The 19957-nt window shown below is 39.5% G+C and overlaps 2 protein-coding genes across 2 annotated transcripts in view; both read right to left on the bottom strand.

The window, feature by feature from the left end:
* Positions 1-19957, bottom strand: part of LOC311093928 (uncharacterized protein) — a 773523-nt gene that overhangs the window by 304770 nt on the left and 448796 nt on the right. The gene's annotated exons all lie outside the window — the stretch shown is intronic.
* LOC311093999 (uncharacterized protein) lies at positions 1756-8334 on the bottom strand. The gene is made up of 4 exons (XM_084131735.1): positions 8240-8334; positions 7784-8134; positions 7430-7501; positions 1756-2573 (listed from the first exon to the last, which is right to left on the bottom strand). Exons 1-4 carry the CDS (start codon positions 8298-8300, stop codon positions 2401-2403), a joined length of 657 nt encoding a protein of 218 aa, XP_083987861.1. The 5' UTR covers positions 8301-8334; the 3' UTR covers positions 1756-2400.

Below are 19957 nucleotides of genomic sequence, written 5' to 3'. Positions count from 1 at the left end.
TAATTACTTATTCATCAATAATTACTTATTACTATTTATCAGTAGGCTACTACTGCACAGGTTAGAACATCATCTCACCAGCGCATGCGAATTATGTTCATGAACGTAACAAATGAACAAAAGACTCTTAGTAATTATTTATGTTCCCTGTAAATTATTTTTGACTGCATTATAATGATTTCTTAATTCAGAATATGATCAAGATTGCGTAGGTGGATGTGTTCGGGGAATTTGCCAGTTAAAAGTATAACATTTAAAGCCCCTTAAATGAACGAAATGACTCGAAAAAAAGATTCATTCATTTTGATGACGAGATCGAACAAGAGAGTCAGCAAAATGATCTGAACCTCCCCATTTCAGTACGTATTGGATCATCCAACTACGTCATCGTGCTACAGGCTGCAGCGAGGACTTCTTGCAATGGTGGGGAAAGAGTAAAGTAGAATTAAAGTAAATTTCTATACACTACCAGTGGACTAGCCTATCCAAAAATTCAGATACAGAGAATTACAAACATATCTTAACATATTTTATATCAATATTTTAATCAATATTTTCAAACAATGTAAATTTCATGAGACTGTATATGAAAAACTATGTAAAAATTATATTTAATAAGCTACTCAAAAAAGAGTTTACACAACTACAAGCCAAATATACTTTGAATACTTAATTATACCTTTAAGTATATCTCGATCAAAAGATTGAGTACAAGTACAGGCCAAATATACTTGGACTTTTCTCTCAGTATAAGTCAAGTACACTAAAGTATAATTTAAGTATATTTCTGAGAAGTACATAAAGTATTTTTTTGAGAAGTATATAAAATGTAGACTGAAAGTATGCTTTCTATTTTTTAGTTGAAAAGAAATGTACTAATAGAACACTTGAATAAACTTTAAATTATTATTATCGCTGTGTACAAGATCAGGTTCAGTTCCATGCTCATTTTATTTACTCTATAAGCTATTCCACCCGAAAGCTTGTTACTATATAAACATGAACATGTTAGTTTATAAGACAGTGTGTAATATTATGTTTTTAAAAAAGTATTTAATAAGCTATTCAATCAAAATAGTAAACACAAGTACAAGCCAAGAATAATACTTATTATACTTTTAAGTATATCTCGATCAACAAGTAGAGGCCAACTATACTTAGTCTTTTCTGTCAGTATAAGTCAAGTATACTTAAGTGCAATTTGAAGTATATTTCTGATAAGTCCATAAAGTATATTTCTGAGAAGTACATAAAAAGTAGACTGAAAGTAAACTTTCTTATTTTTAGTTTAAAATAAGTATACTAATAGCACACTTGAATAAACTTCTTTTTTGTAAGGGGTGTCAGTCCTGTTTCTGGATTATTCCTGTCGAATCAGTTTTAGATTACCTGTTTTGCCCATTGCAGTCTGTGCGCTATCAAGAAGGACTTTGCCATCTGCACTCACGACATCTGACTCTTGCTATCTTTCCTGTGGATTTTTCTAATAAACTGTTATTTTCTGCATTCGCTATTGAATCCTCCTTATGCATGAGTGTCAGCGATAGTCAGTTTATCGCCCCATATTTTGTGATGTTCTTGCTTCATCATTATGCAGTGAGTCAGGAATAAATTATTTTGCATTAAAAGACACTGATGTGAAACCATTATTTCTCTGAAAGTGTGAGAACAGATCTGACGTCACTGAATTTAAACATATTAAAAGAGGTTTGTTAATAATCTATGGTAATGATCATGTACATGAAAACATAATTTCAGTTTTACTGCTGTTTATTTGATCAGAATGCCCAACAACACATTTAACATTGAAGACATCGGTTGACATTTTTATTGAATCAACCTTTATGTGACATAGAAGAGATTTAATTTTTCTCTTGAAAACAGCTTATATGTACATATTAATGCTCCTCTAGAAAAATAAAAATATTAAAGTATTAAATATTAAGTCTAAAGATATGATCAGACACAATGTTCATTTTTATCACAAGTCTTGCTGGTCTAATGATATTAAAGCATATGTTTGCTTGTATTAGCTGCAAACAGAAGCTGTTTGTTACAGAGACATTGGCTCGTTCTCTACATGTAAAAACTGCAGTTGCTCTAACTCTTGTTTAATGAATCAGTAAAGCAGTGGCAAAAGCAGGGATTTGATCATTAACTGAACATTTACTGAACCACCCAAACCTGAATAATCACCACAGCCATTAAAGACTGTTTAGGTTTCACTGGTGCTGAAAAAACAACATTTGCCCAAACATCTCGGTTTCTCTGAAGTGAAATCAGGCCAACAGGAAAAGCATGTGAGTCACAGTTGTCTATTTTAATTTGTGGTAACCTACAACTATGCTTATTTTACTGGCAGTGCAAAGCTCAAACTGTAAAATTAAGCACATTTGTGGATCATTTAGCTGATTTGTGGCTCATCATAGATGCACGTTTCGCTGCTTTCCATCCTTTCTGGTGTCCACGATGGTAAATGATTCCTCCTGCGATGACTGTAGTCAGAAAAAACACAAACACAGCGAGTCCAACACCACCGAACATCAACACACGCTCCGTCACCGTCACCTCGTCTACAGAGACAGAAGAAAACCATAATCAAACAACAGCATTTCACAGAATGATAAAACAGAAAGTCCAGACACTAAGGAACAATCACATTAGCAATATTTCAGCGATATTCTGTGGGCAAAAAAGGTCCAGTGTTTCTTGTCAATAGCATGGTGATGTATGAAGTGGCTCACACAGAAGTCACTTTCAGACCGAGCAACTTTCTGTTGATCAGTGCGGTGGATTCACCAACTTGAAAATCTGCAAGGGAAATTTTTCTCCCTCACTTGAAACTCCCGTCAGACTGGAAGAGCTGGTTTTCTTCCAGGAAATAACACAGAGCAATGGTAAATTTGACCAAACTTTAAAATGTGTAAAGATGCTTGACGAATCAATACTTATTTTTCAGAGTTGTGAGAAAATGAGACAAGTCACCTTCATTTATACAGTGCTTTTAACAATATAGATTGTTTCAAAGCAGCTTTACAGAGATAACAGGAAATTACAGTAACAGAGACTGATTTGACTTTACAGCAGCTCTAGAATAAAGTTAATGTCCAGCTAAAGTTAGTTTTGATTGGTTCACTTCCGTTGCAAAGATCATTAGTTATTAGTTTTAGTTTGGATAGTTCAGCCCAAAATGAAAATCAGCACATGATTTACTCACCCTGAAGTCCTAGGTGTATATGACATTCTTCTTTCAGACGAATACAATCAGAGTTATATTAAAAAATGTTGTTTTTTATACATTTTTATAATATTTAAAAAAATTATTTAAAAAAAATATTAAAAAAATGTAAAATTTTTTATATAACTCTGATTGTATTCGTCTGAAAGAAGAATGTCATATACACCTAGGTGTCACGATCCACACTCAGGGAAACACAGGTAGATCCAATAATGCAAAATGGAATTTTAATAGGGAAATCCGTAATCAGAAACTAGTCCAGGCAAGGGTCAAAAATACAAAAAGCAGTCCAAAAACATAAAACAATAAACAGGAACAAGTGGAACAGACCTCACAAGTGGCGTGATGAAAAACAAGGAATCCGTAACAAACACAAAACAGGCAGGGTATTTATACACAGGGAAACGACAATGATAATGGGAAACAGGCTGAGTGCAATAATCAGTGATGAGGGACAGCTGAGTGCAATGAACAGACAAGGATCATGGGGAATGTAGTGCAAGAGTGTGCTGGACACCGTGAGGAAGGAGGACATCTAGTGGTGACCCAAGGAACATAAACCAGACACTGTGACATGACCCCCCTTCTACGGAGCGGCTACCAGACGCTCCAAGACATAGAAACAAACAAAACAAGAGTCCAGGCAGGAGGTGGAACGGTGGAGGATCAGGGGGAGGGATGGGGGGTCAGGTCCATGGAGGGGAACAGAAACAGGGAGTGACAGCTCATCTGGCGGCCAGGACGGGGACGACAGTCCATCGGGCGGCCAGGGCGGAGCAGAGGGTCCATCGGACGGCCAGGGCGGAGCAGAGGGTCCATCGGGCGGCCAGGACGGAGCAGAGGGTCCATCGGGCGGCCAGGACGTAGCAGAGGGTCCATCGGGCGGCCAGGACGGAGCAGAGGGTCCATCGGGCGGCCAGGGCGGAGACTCTCCCTCGGGCGGCCAGGGCGGAGAAGACCCCTCGGGCGGCCAGGGCGGAGAAGACCCCTCGGGCGGCCAGGGCGGAGAAGACCCCTCGGGCGGCCAGGGCGGAGAAGACCCCTCGGGCGGCCAGGGCGGAGAAGACCCCTCGGGCGGCCAGGGCGGAGAAGACCCCTCGGGCGGCCAGGGCGGAGAAGACCCCTCGGGCGGCCAGGGCGGAGACGACCCCTCGGGCGGCCAGGGCGGAGACGACCCCTCGGGCGGCCAGGGCGGAGACGACCCCTCGGGCGGCCAGGGCGGAGAAGGACTCTCGGGCGGCCAGGGCTCAGGCCCAGGAACTGGCACCACCGGCTCAGGCACTGGAACTGGCACCACCGGCTCAGGCACTGGAACTGGCACCACCGGCTCAGGCACTGGAACTGGCACCACCGGCTCAGGCACTGGAACTGGCACCACCGGCTCAGGCACTGGAACTGGCACCACCGGCTCAGGCACTGGAACTGGCACCACCGGCTCAGGCACTGGAACTGGCACTGGCACCACCGGCTCAGGCACTGGAACTGGCACCACCGGCTCAGGCACTGGAACTGGCACCACCGGCTCAGGCACCGACCTCACCGGCTCAGGAACAGACATAGGTACAGGAACAGACACAGGAACAGACACAGGAACCGACAGTGGCTCCGGCTCACAAACCGACAGTGGCTCCGGCTCACGAACCGACACTGGCTCCGGCTCACGAACCGACACTGGCTCCGGCTCACGAACCGACACTGGCTCCGGCTCACGAACCGACACTGGCTCCGGCTCACGAACCGACACTGGCTCCGGCTCACGAACCGACACTGGCTCCGGCTCACGAACCGACACTGGCTCCGGCTCACGAACCGACACTGGCTCCGGCTCACGAACCGACACTGGCTCCGGCTCACGAACCGACACTGGCTCCGGCTCACGAACCGACACTGGCTCCGGCTCGGCAGCGGCCATCTTGTCCGAAGACACAGGCTCGGCAGACGTGACGGGAACACTCTCGGCGGCGGCCATCCTGTCCGAAGACACAGGCTCGGCAGACGTGAAGGGAACACTCTCGGCGGCGGCCATCCTGTCCGAAGACACAGGCTCGGCAGACGTGAAGGGAACACTCTCGGCGGCGGCCATCTTGTCCGAAGACACAGGCTCGGCAGACGTGAAGGGAACACTCTCGGCGGCGGCCATCTTGTCCGAAGACACCGGCTCAGCAGACGTGACGTGAACAGTCTCTGGCTGGGCAGACGTGACGTGGACAGTCTCTGGCTGGGCAGACGTGACGTGAACAGTCTCTGGCTGGGCAGACGTGACGTGAACAGTCTCTGGCTGGGCAGACGTGACGTGAACAGTCTCTGGCTGGGCAGACGTGACGTGAACAGTCTCTGGCTGGGCAGACGTGACGTGAAGTGCAGGCTCGGTGGGAAGATACTCAGGCAGGACGGTCTTGGTGGGACGAGACTTAGACACGATGGCCCTCCTGGCAACACGCGCTGACATCAGCGGAGAATCGGCTACGCTGGAAACCAGTCCTGGACAGCAATAGACAGATCCGGTGGTTGGCTTGATGGTTGGCGTGACTGGTGTATCCCACTGGCTCCGATGATGGAGGTATTTGGTGAACCCCCAAAAGTCCAGGACCTCCAATCCCTTCATCTCCCACCCAGGCAACGGGTCATCCAGGCAGCCATTAAAAAAATCCTTTAAAGCTGCATCGTTGTAGTCCATGCCTCTAGAGAGGGTCCAAAAAGTCTGAGCCAGACAATTCACCGTCTGGCCTTGCTGGCGTAGAAGCATCAAATTTTGGACCCGTCCCCTCCTCTCCTTCTCCGTCTTAGGGGGAGAGATACGAAACCCCATAATGCTGGATCTTTATTCTTGACGGATTCCTTCTGTCACAATCCACACTCAGGGAAACACAGGTAGATCCAATAATGCAAAATGGAATTTTAATAGGGAAATCCGTAATCAGAAACTAGTCCAGGCAAGGGTCAAAAATACAAAAAGCAGTCCAAAAACATAAAACAATAAACAGGAACAACAAGTGGAACAGACCTCACAAGTGGCGTGATGAAAAACAAGGAATCCGTAACAAACACAAAACAGGCAGGGTATTTATACACAGGGAAACGACAATGATAATGGGAAACAGGCTGAGTGCAATAATCAGTGATGAGGGACAGCTGAGTGCAATGAACAGACAAGGATCATGGGGAATGTAGTGCAAGAGTGTGCTGGACACCGTGAGGAAGGAGGACATCTAGTGGTGACCCAAGGAACATAAACCAGACACTGTGACACTAGGACTTCAGGGTGAGTAAATACTGGGCTGATTTTCATTTTGGGGTGAACTATTCCTTTAACTTAGGGGCAACTTACACAACTAACTGAAAACAGAAAACTTTTAGTCCGTTCTGGCTGCTCATTTGCACGACAACAGTGTTTGTTGGCTCGAGAACACAAACTTTGAAACAGGTTCCAGTGTGCAAGTTTTGAAAAATTTTGAAAACGTTATCATCTCCGTTTGAACTTCAAAATCGTGAATCTGTGGAAACACTGGTGGCGTGCACATGCATATTACGTGTTTAGTCTATAGGTATGCGAATTTGAATATATATGTGCGCAGCGAGTTGCACGTTATCGACAAATTACTTGTCAGGCCTGCATGCATAACACAGATTTTTTTTGTCGTTTACGAACTGGAATCATTTTTATAACGTTTTATCTGTAGAGAGATAAAGGTGACACTTCAGGATTGCGTTGTCATCGCGTTCAGGCGCAGGTCCTTCATCAAATCTGGATACGGCCTCCTTCCCGGACAATGGTAGGAAGACTGTTCCAAAGTTTTGGTGCTAAATAGGAGAAGGATCTACCGCCAGCAGTCGATTTTGATATTCTAGGTATTATTAACTGGCCGGAATTTTGAGATCGCAATAGATGTGAAGGACTATAATACGTTAAAAGCTCGCTCAAGTACTGCGGAGTTAAACCATTTAGTGCTTTGTAAGTAATCAGCAATATTTTAAAATTGATGCGATGTTTAATAGGGAGCCAATGCAGTGTTGACAGAACCGGGCTAATGTGGTCATACTTCCTGGTTCTGGTAAGAACTCGAGCTGCTGCGTTTTGAACTAGCTGTAGTTTGTTTATTAAGCGTGCAGGACAACCACCCATTAGAGCATTACAATAATCTAGCCTTGATGTCTTGAACACACAAGAATAACATTAACAGCCGCTCTTACCTGTGATCTCAACTTCACACTTTGGCGGTTCTGTGGCAGAATTATCTTTGTCCTCTCTGTCTGTCAGCTTGTCTGAAAATATATTAATGTATGATCACTTTATCAAAAACAGAGAAGCTCATCAAAATGAATTTCAATAATATTATAGTTCCAATGTTATTATAACAGCACACCTCTCCTTATCTAGACAGATTTTCACACTCAACTTTAATGGTTAGTGCTAGAGGTTTGATCAGACTAGCAGCATTAACACTATAGTGATGATTGAAATAAACTGAGCAATGGTAAAATAATTTAAAGAACATCTCAGCATTAGGAAGATTTGAGTGAAATTGAAAAGTCGCCAGCACTAACCCTTCATCTCCAGTCTGATGGGTTTCTCGAAGTGCATCTCTGAAGTCACAGATTTTGTTCCACAGAAATAAAGTCCTGAATCTGACTCTGTTACTCCAGTGATAACTAGCGTGACTGTAGTGATCTCCATATCTGCATCAACTTTCTGACGACTTCTGTTGAGATTGAACGGAACTAGGAGTTTTCTTCCTGCAGCATCACTGATCTCTGCAATCATCAGTAATGTTAGTCGTCCTGAATCAGGATTCTGGTTATACCAGGCGATTTCATATCTGTGGGTCATGTTGCAGTTCAGACTGATGTCTTCGTTCAGCTCGACTCTGAACAGAGTCACTTCATCTTCTGGAACATCTGAGGGAAAAAACATCAACTGAGCCTTTCACATTATTTAGATTAAATCATCTGTTATATTTGAGGTTTAAATGATGTGAAAGCTTAAAGCAGAATAAAGGTTACCTCTGGAAGTGATCTGCATAATCCTGCTCAAACAAACACACAAGAAAATGATTTTCTCCATTGTGTCTCTCTTTCGTAATGGTGCCGATCAATCTACAGGTTTGAGCACAATGCAGAGTCAGTAAAACCACAAAGTGTTTCACTTCCTTTCCAGACCATCAAGCTTTGAATAACAGCTTCCATGTAACTTTAAGTGCTGTATTGCAGCTTTATCAATCTTTAACCTGCAATGACATAATGGGCCCTATTTTAACGATCTGAAACGCAAGTGTCAAAGCGCAAAGCGCAAGTGACTTTGTGGGCGGGTCTTGGCGCTGTTGCTAGTTTCCCGGCGGGATAAATGACTCTTGCGCCAGGCGCAAATCTAAAATGGGTTGGTCTGAAGAGCTTCATTATTCATAGGTGTGGTTTGGGCGTAACGTGAAATAAACCAATCAGAGCGTCATCTCACATTCCCTTTAAGGCAGGCGCGCTAGTTCTAAAGCGGATTCCTATCATAACGGCGGATTTGCCAGGCGCGCGCCAGGAGCGGTTCTATCTATCTATCGTAATAATGTATGATTTGCAAAAATGAAAACTGCTGCTTCTGTGTAGATGAGAGAATCAAAGTGTATGCGCGTTGTGCACACGCTACATTGATTATGGCCAAGCATGCACCCTTAAAATAGCATATGAATAACATGCGCAACGCGCCACTGACTTTAGACTATTTTTTCCTGGTTAGTGGCGCAATTGTTTTCTAAACCTGCAAAATAGCATGAAGGAACGTTTGCGCCGGAACACGCCTCCTTTTTTGCGCTGAACCGCCCAGGGAGCGCAAGTTCATTCCCTAGTTTAGCGACGTGCGTCTGTGGAGGGAAAAGCGCGCTTTGCGCGGGTGCAAAATAGGAATGATACATGCGTCGGTGTACAAAGTCAATTGCGCTGGGTGCAAGATAGGGCCCAATATATTTAAAACAAAATATGTACATTTTTGCATATTGTGGCGAGGGTGGCGTGGTGGAGTCTGCAGTGGGGGAATGTGATAAGTGAGCGGTGATAAGGAGGTCAAGTGCATGATAACAAACACCTATCTCTGATTCTAGTGATTGGTGGAGGGACTGGATATTAGCACCCGCAGATCTGGGACAGGGAGAGAGAGAGACTTATGCTGCGCTGATTGTGACTGGACAGTTTATGTTGTGATTGTACAAGGCAGTGTGTGGACAAGAGTTTATTTTCTATTTTTGATTTTTGGGAGGTAATAAAGACAGTTCGCACTGTTACGCCAGACTTCTTCGTCATTTCTAACTGTGAACATTTTACACGCAGGGCCGTAGTTTGTGTGTGTGAGGTAATATACCATGGTTAATGGAAACAGAAATCAGGCCAGTAATTAATTATATACATTGCACGTTTAATGCTTATATCACTTTTATGAGCACTACTGAGCAAGCGACGTCTGTGGACGTACAAAACAGGTTGAAATCAAGTCCGTCCGTCCAGGCCATGATCTGAACGTCCATTGACAGCCAGAATTAGTCGATTAATGACACTGAGAAATTATGTCCAATCTGGCCATAATCTAAACGTCTATTGACAGCCAGAACTAGTTCAGAAAAGACGTTCATACTGGCTATAATCTGACCGTCCGTTGACATCCAGAAACAGTCCATAAATGACGTGAATAAAGATGTCCAATCCGGCCATAATCTAAACGTCCACTGACAGCCAGAACTAGTCCAGAAAAGACGTTCATACTGACTATAATCTGGACGTCCGTTGACATCCAGAAACAGTCAATGACTGACAGCCAGAACTAGTTCAGAACAAAATGACAAACAATATCTGTATATTAATGAACTGACTGTTAATTTACGGACTATATCATTAACTGTTAAATTGATCTTGCTGGTCAGACACCAACAGGGTTCATGATGCACACATGGCGCTTTTAAGTCCTCCTGGGAAGTTTGTATTCATGAGGTTTTACTATTTTTTTTTATTTTTTATGTTTTAAATAAATTTATGAAGCCACTGTAAAATTTATCATTGTTATACTATAATACTGTCATATTTTGTGCAGGCATTAGCTTACTTCATCGTAAATAGAAAAGCCTGACAATGTAACTGCTAAATACCAAAGTATTGTGGTATTACATGTTTCTCACTGACACACTCATAACTCTTCAAGATCGGGCTTAAAGAAAATCCCAAGCTTCCTACTCATATTTTCATCATTGTGGCGGCGTTCATGTATGTTCAATTTGTAAATACGATCTTTATGATACAGGTATGTCTTGAATGCATCAATAGCTCTAGTTTAGGGACAATCCATACAAACAATCTTTACTAAACAGACTGTCACAGTGAGAAGATTTTTGTCCTTTATCAATGCTAAAGTCCTAACCACTGCAGTTAATACCATGCTGTTAAATAAACGTCTGTAGACAAGTCTTAAGGTTAGGGTTAGGGTTAACCTTAACCCTTAATTTCTAACCCAGACCCTGTTTCACAGACAGGGTTTAGATAAAGCCAGGATTTGTCCTTAGTTCAATTTGGGTATTTAATTCTAGCTTTTAAAAATGTGAAAAAAAAAAAACATTACTGGCGTGCATCTTGAGACAAAACAATGGCACTGCCATAAGATATGTCAGTACAAGTTGCTTTCAGGTAATACAGCTCAAACATGCATTTTAGTTTGGGACTACAGGCTTAAGTCTTGCCTGTGAAGTGTGAAACCCGGGGTATTATGTTGTAACTTGTATATAATTATGCCAATGTTAGCAAAGTGTTGCGTTGAACAGAGGATTAACCCTAAACCAACAGGTTGTGTACCAGTGCCACACAGGGTGAAAAAGGATGTTGACATTATTAGGCATAAGAGTGTTTCTAAAGGAAAGGTCAAGAATTTGTGAAAGTGTAAAAGGGTCATTATGAGTCACATGAATGTAACTGTCACCACCATGATACCAATTCATTAGATTTTCATATAGACCTACATACAGAATTGTATATGAATATATGCAGTGTTTGCTGTTTAATATACTGTTTGCTCTATTAAATTGCGCTTTATCAGAACAGTGGTAAATAAATATTATATATGGTCAGTTACTGTAAGTTCTTACAGTATTTTTAATCTTTTATTTAATGTTTAATTTTTAATCATGCACTGCAATGAAAAAACAATTTAACCAATTGATTAAATATAACAGCCAGTCTACAAATACAACCAAATAAATAGCACATTATATATTTTATATATATATATATATATATATATATATATATATATATATATATATGTTCATATTTTCCTGTAATTGCAATGTTGCCACACTATTGGCTGTCTCTCCTAGCTGTTTCGAGCATGATTGGTTATTCTCTGTTTATTCTGACTGTCATCCAGGAATCTAGCCAATGACAACTATGCGCGCCTTTACGAGTCACGTTTGAATATCTGTACTGGGTACAATAAACTGTTCATTCTGCTTCACTTGCACTCCTGTGTTCTGCTTTTTCTTCTGCCACATACAAGCTATTTGAGTGACCGAGTAGTCGTGTTTTGTTCGGTTCATTGAAACTGCTGAACTGCTGCATATTTTCAATGCTGAAAACAGCAGAGCTAATAACTAATATTGATGTGTATGTGTGTGTTTCCTTCATGATCCAGGCATTTTGGGAATAAATATTATCCAGCCACACGATGTTCAGATGCGGTGAGTATTGTCATACAATACACGTGAAATAGAGGCAGAACATGTAAATCTGCTCAAATGCACTGGTTCAAACCCTCCAGACAAGCTTTATCTTCTTGAGTTTACAGGCCTAGCTGACCCAAAAATAAATGTCTTTCAAAATGAAAGTATTTTCAAACCTGTATAACTTACTTTTGTGAAACACAAGAATTTTGGGAATAAAACAACTGTATTCATTGTATGACAAAAATAAAAGGCATTTTTCAAGATATCTTAATTATGGTTCTACATAAGAAACTCATACAATTTCAACATATGGGTGAGTAAGCTACATAATGAGATAACTCTATTTTTTTTATTTTTTTTTGGATGAGCTGTTCTATTAGTTCACCTCAAAGTTGAAAATTGTGTCATCATTTACTCACCCTCAAGTTGTTTCAAACCTGTATGAATTTCTTTCTTCTGCTGAACACAAAGAAATATATTTTGAAGAATGTCTGTAACTTGGGTCCCCATTGACTTCCATAGTATTTTTTTTTCCTACTACGGAAGTCAATGGGACCCAAGTCTGTCTGTTTACCGACATTCTTCAAAATAAATTTATTTGTGTTCAGCAGAAGAAAGAAATTCATACAGGTTTAAAACAACTTGAGGGTGAGTAAATGATGACACAATTTGAGGTGAACTAATCCTTTAAGGACATTTGCTAAATTAACCATGTTTTTTATTATAGTGTAGAAACCATGTTTTTATGGTAGATTGATTACAATAATTTATTAAGTGAGTATAGGAGCAGGCTTCACTGCATATATTAATAAACTTTTATAGTGCTGGCCTGGATAATTGTAATACGTAAAATAGGTAAGAGGCCGCACTATGCATAAACTTTTATTTGCAAAAATGCGTTTCGGCGCGTGCAAACTGATGAAGGCACGCGCCGAAACGTGTTTTTGCAAATAAAAGTTTATGCATAGTGGGGCCTATTTCCTATTTTACGTATTATAATAATTTATTACCATTTGGTTAGTGTCGCAAAACATTGTTAATTTTTAGTAAGGGTTCTCCAGATTTATATAACACTTATAGAACATAAAAAAATGGTCCTATGTTACCCGGTCAATAATCCTATTAACACACTTTAAAAAAAAAAAATTAGATCAAGCATTGGACTTACGGAGCAGAATAGGCACCAACAGAGAAACAAGTCCATCACTAGTAAGTATCCACTACAGTATCTGGTTACACTTTATTTTGATAGTCCACTTTCACTAACATGTCAACTAACTCTCATTAGAGTATTAGTAGGCTGTAATAGACAGTCAATAGACTGGTAGGTTAAGTTTAGATGTTAGGATTCGGGTTAGGAGAATAAGTTGACTTGTAGTTGCCAAGTAACTTATAGTCAGTAGAATGTCTGTTAGGGGACCAACAAAACAGAGTGTTAGCAAATATTAAGCAGACAGTCTACTAATACTCTAATGACAGATAGTTGACATGTAGTTGCAAAGTTACTTATAGTTAGTAGAATGTCTAAAGTGGACTATCGAAATAAAGTGTTACCCAGTATCTAAATCCACAGTCAATTTTAAAGGCACAATGCACTCCGAAATTAAAAAATGATCTATTTTTTTCTTCTCTCGTGCCATTCCAGATGTATATCTGACTTTCTTTCCACAAAGATTTTTTGAAAAATTATCCATTATTGTAAGCCAATATAATGCAAGTGCATACGCCAGAAACTCCATAAAGCCTACTCACAGCTTGCTGTGTTGTTCACACAAGATGTTTTCTGCACTTATCATGTGAGCTTTACAATGCTCTTGGACTTTTTCGACCTTCAGCATTTTGGTGTCTATTCACTTGCATTATTTGACACACAAACACAAGAGATGGATAATATTTCTAAAAGTCTAGTTTATTTTTTCTAAAATATGTGTTTTCATCCGAAGAAAGAAAATCATATACCTTTCGGTCGGCATAAGCTAGATAAAATGAAGGGGGAATCAGTTTGCTCTCCTTTACCTAGTATTATTTATAAACATTACATGTGATTTAATAAATGTACAATTAAAGGGGTGTTCCAAGCAAGCATCTAAATCCCTTCACAAAGAGCCCTTCCACAAAAGGGTTAGCAAAGGGGGACATGCATGCGATGGTAAATTAACTGAAGTAATTTTATCTTATAGTAATTTTATATTATATTTATGGTAATGTGACCTAGGATGGCAAGTTCCTGTGATTCATTTTAAAGTAGATATGGTGGAAGAGTTCCATTTAACATAGAATAATTGAGTTGTTTGTTTAGGTTTGCTATATTACACACATTTTCATCTTACCGAAGTTCCATAGGTAAAACTTTTATTAATAGATGCGTTAACCCTACCTGCAGCAGGGTTAAAAGAAAAGACGTCAAGAACACACAAACTTAAGGAACGTTTACACATCAACAATGTACTAATGTACTATTTTACGTATTATAATAATTTATTACCATTTGGTTAGTGTCGCAAAACATTGTTAATTTTTAGTAAGGGTTCTCCAGATTTATATAACACTTATAGAACATTAAAAAATGGTCCTATGTTACCCGGTCAATAATCCTATTAACACACTTTAAAAAAAAAAAATTAGATCAAGCATTGGACTTACAGAGCAGAATAGGCACCAACAGAGAAACAAGTCCATCACTAGTAAGTATCCACTACAGTATCTGGTTACACTTTATTTTGATAGTCCACTTTCACTAACATGTCAACTAACTCTCATTAGAGTATTAGTAGGCTGTAATAGACAGTCAATAGACTGGTAGGTTAAGTTTAGATGTTAGGATTCGGGTTAGGAGAATAAGTTGACTTGTAGTTGCCAAGTAACTTATAGTCAGTAGAATGTCTGTTAGGGGACCAACAAAACAGAGTGTTAGCAAATATTAAGCAGACAGTCTACTAATACTCTAATGACAGATAGTTGACATGTAGTTGCAAAGTTACTTATAGTTAGTAGAATGTCTAAAGTGGACTATCGAAATAAAGTGTTACCCAGTATCTAAATCCACAGTCAATTTTAAAGGCACAATGCACTCCGAAATTAAAAAATGATCTATTTTTTTCTTCTAGATGCGTTAACCCTACCTGCAGCAGGGTTAAAAGAAAAGACGTCAAGAACACACAAACTTAAGGAACGTTTACACATCAACAATGTACTAAAAACGGAAGAGTTTTTTCTTTGTACAGATGACAACGTTATTAAAACGATTACCGTTTGGACAGATCCACTGTGTTAATCTACATGTTCCTTCTTTTGGTGATGCACATTTTTCTATCAGACATAAGTTTTAGATACCAGACAAAACGAATGAAATGTGACCCATGCTAATTTATTCCCCCCTTTTACCTCTCTCTTTTATCTTTCTGTGGCCAGGATCCGTCATTCATCAGAACAGCTACCAAGAGAAGTGAGTATTCGTCCTCTACCTCCTTTGTCTCAATGTTATTTCAACACAATTGGTCTCCAAAGTACTATATGTATGTGTTTATATTAGGGGTGTAAGATTAAGAAAATGTCATAATTCGATACAATTGCGATTTTCGATGCAAAAACGATTCTCGATAAATAAAAAAAAACGATTCACAGTATGTAAATGTAGTTACTTTTCCTATGTAGGTATTAGGGATGTGCATCTCCATAACTTTCATCTCGATGCATAGCCAACGATACAATACATTAATGATACATATAAGCAGCTGCCAGCTACCAATGCAATGCAATACAATTCACTATTATAACGATCCGGTGCGATTCGATTTCGATTCAACGCATTGCAAAAATATGATACTATGCAATTCAATATGGTATAGATAGTTAACCCTCTGGAGTCTGAGGGGTTTTTGGGGTCCTTGAGATGTTCTGACATGCCCTGACATTTGTGCTTTTTTCAGTTGCTTATAAACATATTAATGGCAAAGGTGTAAATTCACTCTATTTAGCACAAACAGGGCTACCATAATATGTGAACAACTTGCATGTACATGTTTGTATTTTTGATAGAATAATGTTTATGCATGGTTTTTTAAAAAACAAAAAACTAAAGTTTCTGAAATAAGGCCATAAAACACATTCTAAATATATGTAAATAAGACTTTTGACTAATGGATGTCGTTGCCTAGAATTTTTTCTTCAAAAATATGTGAAAATCATCCTGCCTAATCATTCACATAACACAATACATTGATTTAAATCTTGTAAAACACTTTTTGTTTGGAAAGGCCATATGCGGGTGGGCGTGATTCACACCTGAGTCAATGGGGCCGCATAATGAGGCTGCATACGTAATGAGCCTTTCATTCAGGTGTGTGAATGAGCCACAAGAATGCAAGGACAATATATAACTGGTTTGTTGTTTTTTCCACAAATTTTGCTTGCAAATTGTACAATATCCAAGGTAAACATTTCTAGTAATTGTGCAGTTAATTGTTCTCATACTGTATTTTCAGATTTGGAATATATTCTCTTCCCAAATGTGTCACTAATAAAGCATAATAAAATTATTTAAAGATAAGGCTTATAATGACCTTTTAAGATTTTGTTTACATCTATCCTTATATATATATATATATATATATATATATATATATATATATATATATATATATATATATTTTTTTTTTTTTTTTTTTTTTTTTTTAAGGTTATACAATTACAACAACATTTAAAATTGTAACAATATTTCCAGTGTAATCTTTCTTTGTATTCGCGATTCATATTAAAACAGTATTTTTGCCAGCTGTAGTAGCTCCACAACAGCACGCATCTTTGCGTTCATTCATTCATAGTAACGCGATTCATATTAAAACAGTATTTTTGCCAGCTGTAGGCTAGTAGCTCCACAACAGCACGCATCTTTGCGTTCATTCATTCATAGTAACGCGATTCATATTAAAACAGTATTTTTGCCAGCTGTAGTAGCTCCACAACAGCACGCATCTGTGCGTTCATTCATTCATAGTAACGCGATTCATATTAAAACAGTATTTTTGCCAGCTGTAGTAGCTCCACAACAGCACGCATCTGTGCGTTCATTCATTCATAGTAACGCGATTCATATTAAAACAGTATTTTTGCCAGCTGTAGTAGCTCCACAACAGCACGCATCTTTGCGTTCATTCATTCCGATTAGAAAAAAGCAAACAGAACTGACCTAATTCCTCAGCGGGATCCGTTTGCTCCTCGAAATGATACTTCCAGAACTTCTGAGGTAAATTTTTGCAGGATTATTATCAAGATAGTATTATTCCTCACAGCATCCTAAAGTACATAAGTCTGAAAGTGAACTCGCGGTGTGTTATCCAGCTGATGGGCGTTTTACAGGTTTGTTTGGATCGGCTCACATTTGCGTTTGAATAGCGCGTGCTCTCCGTGGGCGGAGCACATTAAAACTTAATTAGCTGAGATGAGAACGACTGACACCTCTCTCTTTGCATACATATTACATAAACTGTGAATATTTGTTTTTTATAAAAATTACTTCGTTTAAAAGAAGATAATTCAAGCTTCATGCCTGTATGTCTGAATGGCTGTTTGACTGAGTATTCGCTGAGTTTTGGTTCATTTTCGGACGCGTTTCAGAATGGACTACACTGACAGAGAGGAGGCAGAACTCGCTTCGTGTTTATTTTTCTTTATTTGGCAAAAAGCACAACACTTTGTTTTTATTGTGAGTATACACAAAAATAATACACATTTAACAGAATCGATTGATGTATGAAACTTGTTTTGTAAAATCAAAGTCAAAAGAGTATTTTGGGTCTCAATTCAACTCATAAGGAAAAAAGCGAGCAGATCACGCCGGCGTGATCCCCGACCTCTGAGGGTTAACTTTTATTTCTTTTGTTCAGACATAGGGCAAATCATAAAGTAGCTTAAGTGCCATCTGACTTTTAACACATGGCTCTCTCACAATCAAAAGATTTGGTTTCCACAAAAAAAGCAGGTACTGTAGGCTAACTGACCAGAAAGCAGGTCCTGTTATTATGTGCTTCACGGGCCGTTTATCAGTTTATCAGTACACGGCTCTAAGAGATCCCCACTGAAGTAATAACATCGCTGCGAGATCTAGTGAGAAGCATTCATATTTCTCTGTTAATAACGGATCAAACAGCGCTGACGTGGAAACATTGTGCCATGAATGAACAATCCAGTGTCCACATATCAGCAACATTCACCATGGATTTACTGTAGTAACACTAACTGTAACCATGGAAGTTTGGCAGGAATAGTAGGCTTTAATGCTTTCAAGTTACATTACGTTGGTTTTATTTTGACATGAATAAAATTACTGCCCTCAAATGTTAATCTGAACTAAAATAAACCTTTGTTTATAACTACAATATTACATTTCATTTTTTTCAAGGAGCTGTTTTACATGCTTCTAAGAGTCATATTATTCATTATTATAGCTTCATCATTTCTCAAAGTAAAAAAAAAAATCATACTTTATGATGTTAGGTTTAATACAAAAAAAAAAAGTTAAAAATATTAAATCAAGGAAATTTCTCTGGCATTTATTTCTTTTTCCTGTATCGAAAACGTACCGAACCGTGACACAAGTGTATCGTATTGAACCGAACCATGAATTTTGTGAACCGTTAACTTACACACCTAATATGTGTGTGTGTGTGTGTGTGTGTGTATATGGGGCTGTTTAAACCTGGCCACTTGATGCGTTTTCTCAGATCGGATAGCTATCTGTTTTATCACAACATTTCCATTTACACCTGGTCACATAAATATGTTTTTGCAAACCGGATATAAATCCGATCTTCGATTCCCTCGCTATGCAAATTTAATGGCGTTCACGTCACCGAAAGCAACAGATATGAGCTGCATTTTATTGATCATCCGTTAAAATTTCTAAATCAAAGACCGCAATAGGAGAGAGCGCAACAGCCCTGGTAAGATCATTTCGTTTCTTTACTTTTAATGATGATAACTGTGTGTCAAGCATCGGGGACTTACTTTCACTTTGATTTGCGATAGTTTGCACATTGGCTTGATGAATAACGTTAGATGGTCAGCGGCGATGTGGCAGTAGCGTCGTCATAACTAGCTATAACATGACATAGAGCCTATAACACGCTCTCACACCTTTATTTTAGAGCGTTTTTGGGAGGAGTAAAATTTACATGATATGTGGTTTCAACCAGGCCCGTCGCGACAAGGCAGGCAAACCAAGCAATTGCTTGGGGCCCCGAGCTGGCCTGGGGCCCCAAGACAACGACTGGTTAAGAATAAAATGCAACGACAAACTGTGTGAGCGCCCCTTTGATAGTCAATGCAGTAAAGTGCAATGACACTGTTATCGGGATCCCCCTCAAGGGGGCCCCCCCTCAGTAGTCGCTGACAGCAGCCAGCCAACCACGCGATCTCTGCAGCCGGCAAAATACAAAACCTCCTCGGCAGTTATCATGAAGCGAATTATGCTTCAGGAAGACAGAAAAGAAAGAAGTTAAAGGTAAAAAAATATAGTGATAAGTGATAAATTACACTGGATAAAATAGCTCTACTTGTCTTGTACAAATGGTGTACTTTTGCAGCAGGTAGGCTAGCAAAAATATGTTTATGTTAGCTATCTGCCTGATGGCAAATGCTGCTTGTAACGAACAGTTAGTGCAACTTTTTAGCGCAATTTTCCACCGGACAAAATTGCGATTGTTAACTCATGATTTCTGTTCTGTCTGTGCGCACCAATCTTGCACTTCTATCTAGCCTACTCCTCAACCAGACCACCTAGAGACTTCGGGTTTTCGGCATTATGTTAAGGAAGGTCTAATCTCGGGAACGCACAAAAAAAAATCCAGGAAAAGATTTACTATCTCTTAGTGTTGTGATCCCATGACGTCAGAAAATTGCGCTAAAACACTCACTGAGTTTTTATTACTTGTTTCATAGCTTATCTTAATGTGCTAGTGTCGGGATATAGGCTTCTGTAGTGACAGTTTATGCAAATATGACATTATTTTTAAGTTATCAATGGATCTTGAACAGT

Source organism: Abramis brama (genome assembly GCF_963993115.1).
Source record: "Abramis brama genome assembly, chromosome: 12".
NCBI classification, from domain to species: Eukaryota; Metazoa; Chordata; class Actinopteri; order Cypriniformes; family Leuciscidae; genus Abramis; species Abramis brama.
This window is presented reverse-complemented; position numbering and strand designations above follow the sequence as displayed.